Source organism: Episyrphus balteatus, chromosome 3, assembly GCF_945859705.1.
Source record: "Episyrphus balteatus chromosome 3, idEpiBalt1.1, whole genome shotgun sequence".
NCBI lineage: Eukaryota > Metazoa > Arthropoda > Insecta > Diptera > Syrphidae > Episyrphus > Episyrphus balteatus.
This window is the reverse complement of record NC_079136.1, coordinates 8394472-8411046: the sequence shown is the minus strand read 5'-3', so window position 1 is coordinate 8411046 and position 16575 is coordinate 8394472. Positions and strand designations below refer to the sequence as shown.

Here is a 16575-nt window from a genome sequence, read left to right as displayed (position 1 = left end):
CACTGCTCTACTTTAGTATAGACCATAATAAAAATTTATACCACATGTGTGTGTCAGAGAATACCATGTTAATAGGCGTGTTTTTTTGGCATCGCTATCTGCAGCCAAATTCGATTTCCCAAAAAAACCTATCCGCAGTTGCCCATCCGCAGCTGTCTAGCTGTCAGATAATAATACAAAAACAAAAAAATCTAATTGTTTTCAAGATTATTTTTGAATAGTTTTTACGCATAATTAATTTATTTTTGAAACGTTAGATGTAAAACAAACCAAATTGAATTGCTAAAAATGGATTTTCCTGATTTTCTATTTGTACATCCATCTGCATTTGTTCAAAGTTTGATTTTTTATTTTGGTTTTGCTTTCGGATAAGTTTTTGACATATTGGGGTATGTTCGTAGATTTGGGGCCAGTCGTCGTTCATGAAATTGAAGTTTTATAGGTGGCCCGTTTATATGCAGGGTCGAAAGATCAAAATTGAAATTCGTATGTGAAATGTGGAAGACTTGTTTTAATTTTAACAATATTTGTATAAATAACTTTTACTTAACTACAATGGCCATTTTTTGCAAAAAGTGGGAAATTTACAAAATACAATTTTTTTTCTTTCTAGCGCCATTTATATGTGAAAAAAAAAAACTAAAAAAAAATTTTGTGATATCAAGAAATAAGTTTTCTGAATCATTGTTTTTAATTTAATATATAAATATTTAACTTATGTCGCTTTTTAATTATTGCTCTTGAAATTTGTGTGAAAAATCTCAGATTTTTTCTGGTAAATAGTAGATGAAATCTACTTTTGTATCTAAATGTTCGCGAAATGTGTTTATATAAACTTAACTTTTTAAAATGAAACAATAACAGATGTTCACCAAAGAGAGAAGTGTGTTTGAAGTGCTTGTACCTATGTGTGAATCTTGATAAAAATCGAGATTCAGATTTTTGAATCTCGAATCCATATTTTTAAATCTCAAGCCTCAAATAGATCATGAAATCTGAGATTTTTTACTTTTTCCTCATTTTACCACCTCTTTTAGCTGTCAGATTCACAAATTTGAAAAAAGTGAACATTTTCAAGCTCATTTTGTGCCAGTTTCTGAACACCAAAATTAAAAGCAATGATGCAGACAACTTATTTCTTGATGTCAAAAACAATTTTTTTTAGTTTTTTTCAAATATAAATGGCGCTAGAAAGAAAAAAAATTACTTTTATAAATCCCACTTTTTGCAAAAAGTGGCCGTTGTAGTTATACCTCAAATAGAAAACGACATTACAGAAGAAAAATATTAAACACCGTACAACAATTATGTGCGACTTGTTCCTTGATTTTATTTCACTAAGGGCCAATTTTTCAATAGTCAGTTAAACAGTCAGTTAGTACTTATTCCTAAGGATAGAGAAAAAATCAATTTTTCAACAAGCAGATGTAGCTTATTCCTAAGAATAAAACTATCTGCTTCTTTCAGAGACGAATAAAAATTATTCTAAGGAATAATCCCAACAAAAATATTGTGTCAGTTGTCAAAGCTGTTTTGAAAGAATTTTGAAAAAAATACAGTGGAAAACAAGAAAACAAAAACAATCATGAATAAAAATGACGTTTAATTTTAAATATTTTTGAATTTGACAAATTTTTTTTGTTATTCTGTAGAATAAATTATTCTTGATGGAAAACTTCAATGTTTTTATCTGATTGTTTATGAGCCTAATAACTTTATTCGTAGAACAGTTAACTGACTGTTTATTAGAAGATTGAAAAATTGGCTCTAAAAAGCATTTAAAGATTAGAGTAGGATAAGTTTCCATCAACGGTAAATATGTATGTAAATGAAATGTAGAAATAATTTTATGTGTGCGTTCCAATATTAATTCAAAATAAACTTAAATAAAAGAACGCAAGTGCGTTGCAGATTGCACTCTGCGAACATAGCTTCGAGACTCTTGATTTATCCGATTATCCGAAATTTTCTCCGATCGAGTATCGATACTCGAAAAAATGTCAATTTCTTATCCGCAGCAAGATTTAAGTTTTAGTTTTATCCGCAGTTAGGTGTTGTATTTGTAATACATGGAAGCTCCCACTGCAGATAGGGATAGCTGTGCCAAAAAAACACGCCTAATATCAGACTAACACCATGGTATGGATTCTAGCGTTTTTACCGTAGAATAGTATCTTTACTAGAAGTGTGTCGCAGGTGTAATGTTGTTAGTTTTTTGAATGCCTACATTTGAAATATTTTGCTGAACGATAGATTTTTGGAACTTTTTTTTTTAGCACTACTGTACACTACACCTGTCACAGCGATCAGCTGATGGCTGTTTATTTCTGTCATTTCAGTCCAATCTGTCAAGTAGATTCAAGAGAAAAATTACAGAACAGGAGCAAGCCATCATGCTGAAAAATCTTCTTCAGGTCTAATATCACTTTTTCGATCATAAAATTACAAACTTTCTAAACTTAATTTACCCCCAGGTAATTCCAAAAACTATCAGCAATGAAATCAACGCTAAAACATTGCACACAACTGCTGTTATGTGCAAAGTACAAGCTGGTCGATATCGCATAACCCCAAAACGCGACAGACCTCTTACCTATGAAATGGCAAATGCTCCTCACCACATCGTCCATCGTAAATCATGGAATTCTTGGAATACATGTAAGTTTTCTCAATTAACCTTAGTCCAGAAATAAGTTATAATATTTATGCTGTTTTGTAGCAACTATTCTCGATGGTCTTCGTCCCTCACAAACGGCAATTGAGGATGTCTTCATAAGGAAGTTCATGATTGGAACATGGCATGCCCTTGTCTGCTCTGAAGTCATAATCAAAAGACAATACAATCACATCCGTATTGCTGCAATCATTAGACAAGGTATAACAGCTCGCAAAATGTACTTTCTTATTGGCTACACCGAGGAAATGCTTTCTAATTGGCTCCAATGTCCGGTTACTCTTGAATTACAAACTGTAGCCGATAGGAAAGATGTTGTATTTAAATATATCTAAGCTTAGTAAAATAAATCAATGCTAATTTGAACCAAAAACACTAATGAATATTTATTTCGTTATGAATTGTATTACAAGATTTCCATGATTTGACTGCTTTGTTGAGAACACTAGAGACGTCCTGGTCTCTGGCTTTTTCAATCGATTTCTTCATTGTGTCAACTGTTTTACACTGCAATAAGGCACTTCGAAATGTTTCGGTTTTCAGCAGTTCTAGCAATATGAAAATTAATATTTTTTTAGATCCGCCACAGATTTTGTCCCACACTTTGACGAGGGCTACTTCGTTTATAATGCCGGCAAAGCAGGTTCCATACCATTCTTCGATGATTTGGCTCTTAAAGAATTGATGACTGTCAAGATGGCTTTATGGATAGACACAAAAATACAAAATCAAATACCTATTTTATTTAAATTTTTTTCTTAGTTATATAATTTGTATGATTCTTCTATTCTATGATTCTGTTCTATATACCATTTGTCCCTTACTTTCACCAAGTTCTTTAAATCTAAAACCGAAAATCTGCTTAGTTACCTGACTAAAACGCTGGGATAATATGAACAAAATTTAACCGAGCTTAATAGCCTGTTTTCACTAAAGCCTAAATGGGATAATTTCGCAAATTACCTCATTTCGTTGTATGTGTTTGACCAATTCTTTTTTTATTCTTATTTATATTGTTATATCAGGCTCTTTTGGTCTTTTCGAATTTCAAATCGTATAGAAAAAAAAAATTTAATTTTGAATTTCAACTGACCTTATTTGCGAAATTATCTCATTATGTAGTGAAAACAGGCTATAACTTAAAGACTTTAAAACACCGAACAACTAAACTTTTACACGGAAAATGGGAGTCATTTTTCGAATTAAATCCGAGGACCTACACATTTTTGAAGGCGCTCAAGTTTATTTATTTTTTTGTATAATTAACGAGCACATCAAAGCGTTATGAATACCCTTAAAATGTTATAAAAACACAGTGCGAGCATTTAAGAAAAGAGGAGATGATTGAGTAGGAGACATAAGGATGACATTGATCTTAAACTTCTGTAGATTTCAATGCAGAGAATAGAAAGAAGGAGTTGAACAGCTAAAATATAAGTCTCTTTACTTAACTGTGCCACCGCAGTTGGGTTCAAGGTAGAACTTTCTCAACTAAAAACAAACCCTGAGGTCACAAAAATTCTAAAAAGACAGATAGATATATTTTATAACGGACATAGTATTTAGTTTTATAAATGAATGGTAAACTTTTTTATGTTGTACAAGTTTTGCATCTATGAACTCGAGGAAAGTTAAAACTCCCTGGATTTGAAACAAAAGGACTTTGTGGTGTGAATGAAAAACAGAAACTTTTCTTCAATGAATTGATAAGTTCGGCCATTCCAAAGTAACGAAGAAGATAATATATTGACCTTGTTTCCAGTTTATCTCGTTGAAGAACCAATCTTTTTTCTTGAAACTTGGTAGGTCTTAATGGCTCATGATAAAGTTGATGTTCTAGAAGTTTCACGAAAAACTAATTAAACGTAGCCAAATTATTCACAAATAAATCGGTAATGTAGAAGTCGCGTACAAGTCTTCTCCGTTACCGTCTTTGTCTGTTAATAATTTAGCTGTTTTGAATTAAACTTTATCATGAGCCCTTAAGACCCACCAAGATTCAAGAAAAAATATTGCTTCTTCACCGAGATAAACTGAATAATAAGCGTGAAAATGTCCTAAAAATGCAAATGGAATGGCCGTGATCTTGTTGGGTCAGATTAGGAAACTAATATGAATAACTAACAAATCAAACAAGACCAACTAAAATGTGTTTTGATTGCATAAAAAGCCTGATTGGATTTGCAACAATTAACTGGAAATCTGATAAATTACTCTACTTAAACGATAAAAGCAAATAAAAATGTTTACAATATACTTACTTATAGAGAAGATTGTCTTCTCGTTTCAGAATAGTTTGAGTAAGTTCTTTGAGTTTGGGCAGTTCCGCTTTGATAACCTTAGTCAACTCATAGAACTCTTTGGCTATCCAATAAACATCGACATCATTTTCAAACATTCGCAACAGGACCTTGGCTATTTCAACGAAATGATTATCTTCCTAAAAAATGAATAAAGTTAAAAAAATTTTGTATAAAAATAAAATAAAGTTCCTCACGTTTATATTCGTATCCGGATGCAGTTTTTTATTTTCGAGTAACCACATTGCATAGAGAACTTTGCATTTTGGTGTATTCTCGTCAATATATCTCATAATTGTAACAGCTCTAAGGACATCCGTATAGACGGCTGTTCTTTGTTCCATAACATAGCTTGTGGCATTTTGATGAACAGGCAATGGAAGGATTCCTAATTAGATGTTTTTGGTAGTAAGATAAATCAAGCTAAGATGACAACAAGTGTACTCTTACCTAGTATGATGTTCCAAACCAAAGTTCTTTGATTTGTTGGAACTGTGAAACTTAAACAGAATTGTTGAAGTTTCAGTCGGGTGAGAGTGTGGTCTTTTAGAAGAATATTAAGGGATTTCTTTTCTTCCACACTGTTACATCCAACTTTTTCATAGTAGCTGGAACGGAAGTTTCTTTCGTCCGTTGTCATTTGTGTGGTAGAAGAAAATTAAAGACGATTTTCTTCCAAAATGAAAATAATCAACTTCTTTTGTGTTTTTGGTGTTGGTGGTTATTTGTTTACAAAAATTAAAACTGTCATTTTGTTGAACTGTTTGGTTAGTTTATAAATTTTGTTTTTATTACGTGTTCCGGAACCAAAAAAAAATCTGTTTGGTTAAAGTATTTCTTATAGAGATGTATTTACCGAGTGAATAGTTCTTAGGAGTACATACTTTGTGTTCACCCGTGAAAGTTTCTGTGAACCTTTGTGGAGAAAAAAATGTACGAGAATCTCTTTTACACAGATGAATTAATTAAAATGTTTTAATTTTAGCATAAAGTCTAGTACGCAGCTGGAACGAAATGAAATTTTCCATACATAATTTCCTTAACGAAATTTTGGTTGAAATTAAATTTGTTTTGTTTTTGCTTTAAAAATTATTTTCTGATATTTTTTCTTGAATTTTTTTATTTGAATTTTTATTATATTTTCTTTGCTATACTGCCCATAATTTCGTAAAGGCCCTATCTAAAAAATTTTCGATTTTGATTTTTTTGCATATTTGGAGTTAGGGCATTGTCTCTGATTTATCCTCATTTATTTTTTTAGCCTAGGTCTTCAAATACGTCAGAAAATTGAAAATGAAATTTTGATTTTTTTTCATTTTTATATGAAATTTGCGATATTACATTTACTATTTCCCTCTATAACTCAGAACTAAGAAAAGTGTAGTTAGGGCCTTTACGAGATTATGGGCAGTATAATACCCCGATGATATTTTTTCGTTAATATGTCCGCTGTTGACGCAGATCGGGAAAAAACAAATTTTATCTCTACAATTTTAATCTCTACAAAACATTTTTTAATCCTGCGCAAAATTTTGAATGTGGAGAAATTACCTAGTGTAAATGCCCAATCATTGGCACCTTAAGCGAATGTCGCACAGTCTTTAGTTCGCAGATTTTTCCGTTTAGCATAAAACTATTTTGAATACTTTTTTTTTAAATTATCAAATCTCGTTTGCTAAGAATATGCCAAAAAAGGAAGAGTGAATTTTTAAATAAAAAATAAAAATAGTAGCTGTAAATGGTTTTTAAGCTCAAGGTGTGCCAATCACATTGGGGACTGGCAACAATAGGGCAGTTTACCTAAGTAATTTCTATCAATAGTTTTTTTCTTCTTTCAAATTAAATTATTTTTTTTTGTTTTTAATTTGATTCTGAGTTGTATTGGCTTCGTCTTCACTTTCCAAGTATTTTATGAAAGAGTCCACCTTAATTTTGTTTGAATTTCTTTCCATTTTGTTTTATTTTATTTTTTTTCCTTATCACAATTTTTGCCGGCAGAATAATGCTTCGAACAGAATAATACTTCGAACATTATTTTTTCGATCAAAATTAAGTGGAGACTTTTTCTTTACAGCTGCTCCAAATATTTAAATTTTGCACGTGAACTGCGTACTGCTTGGAAAAATATTCAAGACAAAATTTGTCCCGAGAAAAAATTTGTATGAGAAATAAATTTTTTCCCGATCTGCGTACTAGGCTATACTCAATGATATTTTTTTTTCGTGAGCATCTTTCCCATTCACTCCTCATCCCTCTTGCCAACAAACTCACTGCTCAGGCGATTGAAAAATCACCGTGTAGCCAGGCACTAATGGTAAACAAACAGCTTTACCCCAAATACATTTTTTTACACATTTACCAGGTTTACCACCATTTCATGAATACTCCTTTAGTATAATTAAAAAAAAAAAGCACCAAAATATACAAAAAAAACAACACCAGTTGACTCTATGTGCATTAAAAACATCGCATACATTGTTGGTGTGGCCAAGCCTTTAGTTATACTTTTGGATACAAAAAAAAAGTCAAACCAAACAGATCTCACAACTTGTTTCGTTGTCGAGTCTCGAAAAAAAGCGCCACCATTTCCACAGCCGCCACAAAGAGAAAGCGAAAATTGACACTGTGAAAAATGAAAATTAATTAAAAAAAAAAAATAAAAATTATGCGATGGCACAAGCAGCTCCTTCTTCAGCATCTCCCGTAGAACAAAAATTACATTTTTCATCATATTTTAATTTAAATAGTTCATTTAAAATGCCAAAACTTAACACAATATTTCTAATATTTATTCATTCCCTTTGTTTGTGGCACATTGATGCCAGAACAAGTGATTCCGAGGAATATATGAAGCGAGAACATTCCTTAGTGAGTCCATTTCATGGTGAGTAATAAGAATATATTTCATTGAAATGAAATGAAAAAATCTACTCCGATCTTTTAAAAGGTTCGGGAATGAATCTTCCATATTGGGACTTCCTCGGCAACACAATGGTCTTGAATAATTTCATTAGACTGACGGCTGATATGCAATCAAGAAGTGGAGCGATATGGAATTTAGCGGTAACTTTTTAAGATTCTCTTTATTATTTGTATTATATTCTTTAAATGCATTTCAATTTTTAGCCATGCATGTCACGAAACTGGGAAATACATGTTATGTTCAAAGTTCATGGCAAAGGTTCTGAATTGTTTGGCGATGGATTTGCTATTTGGTATGCAAAAGACCGAATGATCTCTGGCGAAGTATTCGGAAGCAAAAACTTGTTCTCCGGCTTGGCTATTATAATGGACACTTACAGCAATCATAATGGTCCACATAATGTAAGTTGAATATTTTTTATCAATTTTTATTCGATTTGAATAAGTATATTTTACCTTTATTCAATTTATGACGTGCACAAAAAGGTATCTCTTCTTATGTGGCAGTGGCATACAATTTTTCTTCTTTTTTTTTTGACTAAGATAAGGCGTATCTTTTGAATCAATGTTTTCTATAAATAATATTTATAGACGTAGCAATGAACAGAAAAAAATTAATTACAAAATGGGGAATGGGTCATGAACTTAAACTTAACTTAAGCACAAACCATAATGCATTTGACAATGATTGCGAAGTGTATAAACGAAAACTTAAAGTGGAAAAAAGTAAATACTTGTAGCAAACAAAGCCAACTTCTGAAATTTTAATATTTTATTACTTAAATATACAAAGTTTACTAGCTAACAAGGATGAATTGGAAATTTTAATACAAAGTAATCATCCGGATTTTGTTATGCTAACAGAAACTTGTTTAACGGCAGAAATAGAGGAGTCTGAAATTGGTGTAGTTGGCTACAAGCATGTAATATGTAATTCACATTCTAGGCATACTGGAGGTGTTTTACTTTATATAAAAAAAGGAATACGGTATCAAGTGATTAACACTTCAAATTTTTCAAATTCTATATGGTTTGTAAAAGTGTATTTATGGATGAATGAAGAAAAATGGACATTGGTAGTGTTTTATAGATCTCCTAGCTCCTCGGTATCAGATTTTCTAACATTTTTTTCGGAGTGGTGCTATCATTTTATGGAAAACGAAAATAACATTTTATTAGCTGGAGACTTTAATGTGGATCTTTTAACAAAAGAGCGCAATGCAGAAAGGATGTTGGAGATCTTAACTGATCAGGGGCTTTCTCAGATTGTTAATCAACCGACTAGAATAACTGATGTTTCTGAGACGTTAATAGACTACATAGTAACAAATAGAGATTTGAAATCACAAATTAACATTAATATGAATGCTAATGATAAGATAACGGATCATGAAACGATTAGAGTAGAAGTTAAAATTAAAAGAAAATCTGATGTAAGAGAGCAAAAATATAAAACAATTCGTTATACAAAACATAAATTTGATTTTTTCCTAAATGCTAATGACTTCTTAGGCACATTCTTTGAGGAAGACTTAAATGCTCTTACAAATATTTTTTGTGAAAAATTAAAAACCTGTTGTGAGGCTTTAACGGTACAAAAAGTGACTAAAAAATCTGATAATAATGAGTGGTTTAATTCATATCTTCAAAGACTTAAAAACGAAAAAATAAAAGCATATAAAATCGCAGTTTTTAATAAATCAGCCCAAAATTGGTCCAATTATAGAAGCATCCGTAATTATTATAAAAGTGAAATTAGAACTGTTAAAAGCAATTATATTACTTCAATGATAACTGCAAAATCTGGTAATCAAGTGGAGATGTGGAAGGTACTTAAGAAGATGGTGTTAAAAGATACAAAAACGAATAAAATTGAATGTGTTAAATTCGGGGATGAAAATTCAACCAGATCCAGCATCATTGCTAATAAATTTAATTCATACTTTGTGAACAGTATTCGAGAAATTAATGCATCAATTCCATATATTTCTTTTGTGTCGCCAGATATTAATGTGAATACTAGTTTTACGTTCAGTTTCTGTAATGCAAGTTCACTATACACGGTAATTAAAAATTTAAATAATAAAAAGGATATATTCGGACTCAACAGAGAAATGGTATCTCAATCAATCGAAATTATCGGTCCGGTTCTTATGAAATTGATAAACACTTCGCTGGGCACAGGTAAATTTCCTGAAACATGGAAGGAATCGGTGGTTGTTCCAGTTGAAAAGATTAGTAATACAAATAAATGTGAAGAATTTAGACCAGTGAATATGTTGCCAACGTGTGAAAAGGTATTGGAAAAAATTGTTGCCGATCAATTTCAAAACTACTTGGAGAATAATAATTTGTTGATTGAAGAACAATCGGGATTTAGAAGAGGTCATTCATGTGAGACTGCGATTAATTGTGTTGTGTGGAAATGGAAAAGACAAATTGACTGTGGAAATTCGGTGATAGCTGTGTTTTTGGACTTAAAAAGAGCGTTTGAAACTATTGACAGAGATATATTGATAAGAAAACTATGGTTGTATGGTGTGCGTGGGCGTGAAATAGAATGGTTTAAATCTTATTTAACAAATAGAAGTCAAAGAACTAAAGTAAATGACGAAATATCTAATCCAATCGGTAATGATCTGGGTGTACCCCAGGGTTCAGTGTTGGGGGTATTTCTTTTCCTTTTGTATATGAATGACTTTAAAAAATGTCTCAAATATTGTAGTATTAAGCTTTTTGCGGATGACAGTCTTATTTATATTTGTGGAAATGATAGTGAAAGAATGTGCGAGAGACTGAATGAGGACTTGAGAAGGGTTGATATTTGGTTAAAAATGAACAAACTTAAGGTGAATGTGAGCAAGACTAAATGTATGAAATTTAGGGTAAGCAATGATATTGACGTGTGTATGGATGGTGTGTCGTTGAGCTGTGTTGAGAGTATAAAGTACTTGGGTGTTATTATTGATAATAAGCTTAATTTCAAGGATCATGCGAGTCATATTTGTTCAAAAATCTCCAAGAAAACATATTTTTTGAGTAGAATACGAAAAAATTTAACATTTGATGCTTCTGTTCTTTTGTATAATACTCTGGTTAAACCACACTTCGATTATTGCTCTACTCTTCTGTTCGGTTCGAATGCTGATGTTAAATTAAGACTCCAAAGATTACAAAACAAAGGTATGAGAATAATCTTAAAGATGAATATTTACACTCCTGTTAGTGCTATGCTTGAATGTTTGAAGTGGATGAGTGTTAAGCAAAAGCTGACTTATGATGCAATGGTTTTTATCTTCAAAATGAGAAATGGAATGCTGCCGGAATATATCTCGGATGGAATCTTAGAAGTAGCAGAAGTTCAACCGTACAGTCTACGGAATAATAACAACCTGAGGCCAGAACGCTGTCGTTTAACCAGAACACAAAACTCCATTATGTATGACGGAATTAATTATTTTAACAACCTCCCCACCGTTATAAAGAGTGAAAACAGAATAGTCGAATTCAAAAATAAGCTTATTAATTTCATCAAAAATAATATCACGTGGTAAAAATACAAAAAATACAATTTATATGACAATTATGCAATCGTTTATTTTAAAGTTATATAACTAATAATCTTTGTTTCTTTCATTACTTAATCTAGGGCTAGGGATTTAAATAGAGCCCAATCTTCTGAAGATGGGTACTCTTGGCTTAAGCCAGGATGGTATGCAGAAACTCTATTATTATTATTAAAGAATATGAAGTGAAGTCGTTACTTTTAATTTGATGTGTTCATGTCCAAGTCCACAGGTCAAATAAGTCATTTAAAGTTCAGTAACAGATGTAATATGCGTAATGTTGTATGTGAGAGAGATAAATTAATAACAATTAGGTGTGAAATATTATGAATGCATTGTTTTTTTTTTGCGTTACAATTGATTCAATAACCCGGAAAATGTTTCAATTCTTTGTTTGTTTTGTTTACATTATATTCTGTACAAAAAGATGAGCATTCATTATTGTGCTGAGTTCTATACAACTTGTCATTTTTACTACAGAAATTGTTGCCTGTACTTGCTTGCTTAATCACTTAACAAGCTTTCGATCAATGAAGGATTCTTCCAGTTGTCTAAATCGATTGAGCTACCATCTGCTTGATCTTTGAAGTCTAGTTTTGGTCCTGCAACTGGGATTTGAAGACCTACTTGACTAGACCACTTCATTCGATCCATGAGGTCGAGTTATTATTCTTTGCATGCTTTAGCTTTTTTGACTTAGTAGAACTACTTATAAAGTTCATTTATCCCTTGCAACGAACGCTATCACCGCACAAGGAATTTTGAATACACCTAGATTGGTTCCAAGTCAGAAAAAAAATGCCCTAATTTTTTCAAATTTTTATTCCTAACCCTATTTCATTAAGAAGTTTATACGTATGAATGATCAAACATCCGCCTTTTACCCAACACTGGACATAGAATATCGCCGTGCTCTAGTAACTTATTATCAAAATAGGACCAGGAAGGGTTAGAGATAAAAATATAAAAAAATATGGGTATTTTTTCTCCTGATTCTAGGGTGCGTCGCACTCAATTTACGCAAAAGAGTAAAATAAGGAGCACCCTATTGAATATAAAAATATTTTGCATCAATAGCAATCATACGCCTTTAGGAACTTAGCCTGGGAACAAAAGCAAAAGTATCATAAAAATTTACTCCCGACTAATGTGCCCTTAGTGAAAAGTCATGATTTTCTTCATTTAAGTTATCCGTCAACATTCCACTTGTTGCGCGAAACCATTCTACATCCAATTGTTCTGGAATTTATAGAACAGGGCCCCTGTTCTGTAATTTTTTCACTGGCGATATACGTTTTTCAACGTCTCTCAAATTCATTTTCCTCCATAAATAAAGCAAAATTTCTTTCAAATTCAGAATAAATTATGACTTGGAACGATTTTCTTTTATTTTGATGAGATAAAATGGATTTTAAAGTCATTCAAATATTTTATCGCCAGTGATAAAAGTTACAGAATATGGGCACATGTGTTAGAAATTTCAGAAACGCTATCTCTCAGGAACTTAGTCTGGCAACAAAAGCAAAAGTATCATGAAAATTTACTCCCGACTAATGTGCCCTTAGTGAAAAGTCGTGATTTTCTTCATTTAAGTGATCCGTCAACATTCCACTTGTTCGTGAAACCATTCTACATCCAATTGTTCTGAAATTTATAGGTGATAGTCCAGGGCCCCAGTTTTGTAACTTTTTCACTGGCGATAAACGTTTTTCAACGTCTCTAAAATTCATTTTCTTCCATAAATAAACCAAAATTTCTTTCAAATTCAGAATTTATGAATTAAGAACGATTTTATTTTTATTTTGATGAAATAAAATGGATTTTAAAGTCATTCAAATATTTTATCGCCAGTGATAAAAGTTACAGAATATGGGCATAGGTGTCAAAAATTTCAAAAACATTCATTGTAATTACTTTATCTTCTTTCGTTACATCTTGTTCTTGTTTCGCTCATCCAAATCGTCTTTTTCAGCAACAAAAATCGAATTGAAATCGGTCTCAATTAACTTTGTCCAATTTTCAAAATAACTGAATAAATCAATTTGAAAAAAATTGTTCAAAAACTCAAACCTGAATAACTTCTTTTGTCTCATTATGTAGTTTGCGATTTTTTAATGGACACCAATACCTTTATATCATTTGTTTTGCAAAATCTATACTTTAATCTGCGGAACCTTACACTTTTTGTTCTATTCTGCTATATGGTGGCAAGGTTTAGCTTAAATAATTAAAGTTTTTATATGAGCTTCGGAAATCCATTTTCACAATGTTGTTCATAAAAAAAAAAACATGTTTTTCATAAAACTCGACTAATATTTATTTGACCAAATAATATTTTATTTACTCATTCTAGCACAATCACCCTTTCTTAAGTGCGATGGTTAATAATGGTTCCTTAAGTTATGACCATGATCGGGATGGAACCCATACACAATTGGCCGGATGTGAAGTACGTTTCCGCAATGTCGCTTTTGACACGCAAGTCAGAATACGTTACGAAAATGATATTCTATCGGTTTCCACGGATTTGGAAAATACCAACGAATGGAAGAGTTGCTTTGTTGTGAAAGATGTCGAACTCCCAACTGGATATTACTTTGGAATATCAGCAACTACCGGTGATCTCTCCGATAACCATGACATTCATTCATTTAAATTCTACGACTTGGATACGGATTTCACAGTAATTTTTTTTTTTAATTTTATTAATTTTCATAAAAATTAACTAAATTTTTTCATTCGTTGCAGCATGAGCAAGCTATTGAACGAACCAAACTTATTCCAAATGCAAAAAGTTTCGAACCACCACGAGAACATAAAGACGATTCTAAACCAGGAATGTCCAACGCAAAGATATTCTTCATTCTTCTCTTTGGAATGTTGGCATGCATCGCTGTTTGCATATTTGCAATTTCCTACTACAAAGAGAAGAATTCAAGAAAACGATTCTATTAAAAGATTCTTTTTCTTTCCTAGTGCAAATATTATTAAACAAACAAATTAAAAAAAGAAGAAAAAAAGACTCGACTGAAGATCTTAGTCATTGATTATAAGTTACTCCAAAGAAGCCTATACTCATCATCTTACTTGATCTTTTGCTTGTAAGATAGTTTGGCAATGCATTGATTTATTATTATTTCAAAGAACAAAATTCATCACATAAAAAAAAAGAACAGAGCTAAGTAATTTTATTGTAATTTTTCTGTTTTACACTATTTAAAAAAAAAAAAAAAACACTTTTTTCATTTTGATAAAATCTAGTAAATTTTTGAAAGAAAAAAAAATATTTGTATTTATTTTTATTGCTTCTAAGTAAAGGCTCGGGAAACTATTTATAAATAAAAAAAAAAATAAACTTGTATAAACACGGGGATAACTTAGCAAGTGTAAATAAAAGCAAACTTGTGTATTTGTACAAGTTTTATGTAATTTTTAAAAAAGATGTCTTTATTTCATTTGGAGGTCTGAAGTGTTTGCAAATGTATGAGAATGTCTTCCAGACAGAATAGACGACAACAGAGGATTGCTGCTCTGTATTTCGTTCCGAAAGTGAAAATTTTCGAAAACGAATATTTTTTAATCTGCTTACTACTTAAAAAGGGGAAATCGGAATTTACGTAAATGTTTCGAATGGTACAATGTGATAACACAATTAAGAGGAATGTCTTAAAATATCCGTGTTTTTGTATCTAAGTGATACAAATACTTAAAGAAAATGGAAGTTATTTGTTTGGGATCTTCAATTAAAAACTTATCACCAAAAATAGTCAAAATATGAGGATGAAATTGCTTATTTTGCAGGAAATTTTTTTTTCATGGAATGTGTTGGTAGTTGTCCTTTTAAAAAAGTAACTAAATTTGGAAAATTATTAAAAATCAATGGTTATAATCTATATATTTTGTAAAGCTAAATACTTGATTTTTTTTATAAATAAACCTATTTTATGAAGTACCTATTAAAAATTAATAGAATTTTTTGAAAAAAAAAATTATTCGAACTTTTTTTTAAATTATATGTACATAATTAATTTCCGTTTGTGTACTTACTGGGCTAAAATATAAAAACTGTCATTTTTCTAGAGTGGGTAAATAAAATCCTCACAAAAACTACACACAGTCTTAGTTTTATAACGAAAAAAAAAACACCAACGAATATAACATTTTCATGTCAAACTAGTTTTTTTATAAGGTAGATTTCTTGTTCTTTTTTTAGCTTTTAAAAATAAAGGTAATTACTTTATTTAAAGTTTAATTTTAATTTTTTTTTCAATTGAGCAAGTTTTTTTTTATCACTTAAGGTGAGAGTTCAGTGTTCTTTTCACGCTTTTCAAGGCTGAAAAAGAAAAATTAACAAAACAAGTGATATAGTAGCCCTGGGACCTAAAAACTTAGTAATAGTTAATTTTTGCAGTATTTTTTTTCTATCAGGGAAGAAAACAAAAACTTCCGCCATTTTGTTTTCTGCATGGGTTTGTGGGTAAAAATTACTTTAACCATTTTCGATTGCAATACCTACTTATTGGCACTTAACATCCTATATGAAACATTTTGAAGAATTGTGTCACTGTGGTGTATGTGTAACTTTTTAATATTAAAACATCTTATTGGTTAATACAAATTGTTAAATATGGCAATTAATTTTTGTATTTATTAATAATTTCACTTTTTAAGAACCTTTTTCATTTAAAAATATCAACAAATAATTTTGAACACCGTCTAAGGTCAAATACCCCTATGTGCGGCGTTTTGATATTGGCACAAACCTTTTTTTATTTTTGCTATATTACCAGGCGAACGTCGTACTTTTCTAAAGGGCTTACCACGACACAAGTGTTTGCCAAATCGTTCTCGCAATTCATAATACGGCCCTAAAACATTGGTTGACTTTTAAAATTGCGACTTGAGGACATGAGATTTTTCTAGACTTTTGAAGCATGTTTAGGATGCCAAAACGAAGATTTTGAGCAAAACATTTTTCTATTACCATTCTTTCCGAGGTTGAGTCCTTATTTGACAGGACTAATGCTGTGCTTAGAAATTATAACAGTACTAGCTGACCCGGCGGACTTCGTTCCGCCTTTCCAAGTATTTGTTTTCAAATTTTAGCCCTGTA

The 16575-nt window shown here is 31.2% G+C and overlaps 3 protein-coding genes across 3 annotated transcripts; 2 read left to right on the top strand and 1 right to left on the bottom strand.

The window, feature by feature from the left end:
• Positions 1–2273: 2273 nt before the first annotated feature.
• On the top strand, positions 2274–3047 carry LOC129916136 (28S ribosomal protein S24, mitochondrial). Its single transcript, XM_055995929.1, has 3 exons — positions 2274–2414; positions 2475–2658; positions 2720–3047. The coding sequence occupies exons 1-3, from the start codon at positions 2394–2396 to the stop codon at positions 3007–3009; spliced, it is 495 nt and encodes a 164-aa protein (XP_055851904.1). The 5' UTR covers positions 2274–2393; the 3' UTR covers positions 3010–3047.
• Positions 3032–5721, bottom strand: LOC129916135 (TBC1 domain family member 7). The gene is made up of 4 exons (XM_055995928.1): positions 5425–5721; positions 5172–5362; positions 4936–5114; positions 3032–3374 (listed from the first exon to the last, which is right to left on the bottom strand). The coding sequence occupies exons 1-4, from the start codon at positions 5612–5614 to the stop codon at positions 3050–3052; spliced, it is 885 nt and encodes a 294-aa protein (XP_055851903.1). The 5' UTR covers positions 5615–5721; the 3' UTR covers positions 3032–3049.
• Positions 5722–7613: 1892 nt separating this feature from the next.
• On the top strand, positions 7614–14613 carry LOC129914573 (vesicular integral-membrane protein VIP36). The gene is made up of 5 exons (XM_055993897.1): positions 7614–7858; positions 7922–8037; positions 8101–8298; positions 13816–14145; positions 14211–14613. The coding sequence occupies exons 1-5, from the start codon at positions 7645–7647 to the stop codon at positions 14415–14417; spliced, it is 1065 nt and encodes a 354-aa protein (XP_055849872.1). The 5' UTR covers positions 7614–7644; the 3' UTR covers positions 14418–14613.
• Positions 14614–16575: the final 1962 nt, after the last annotated feature.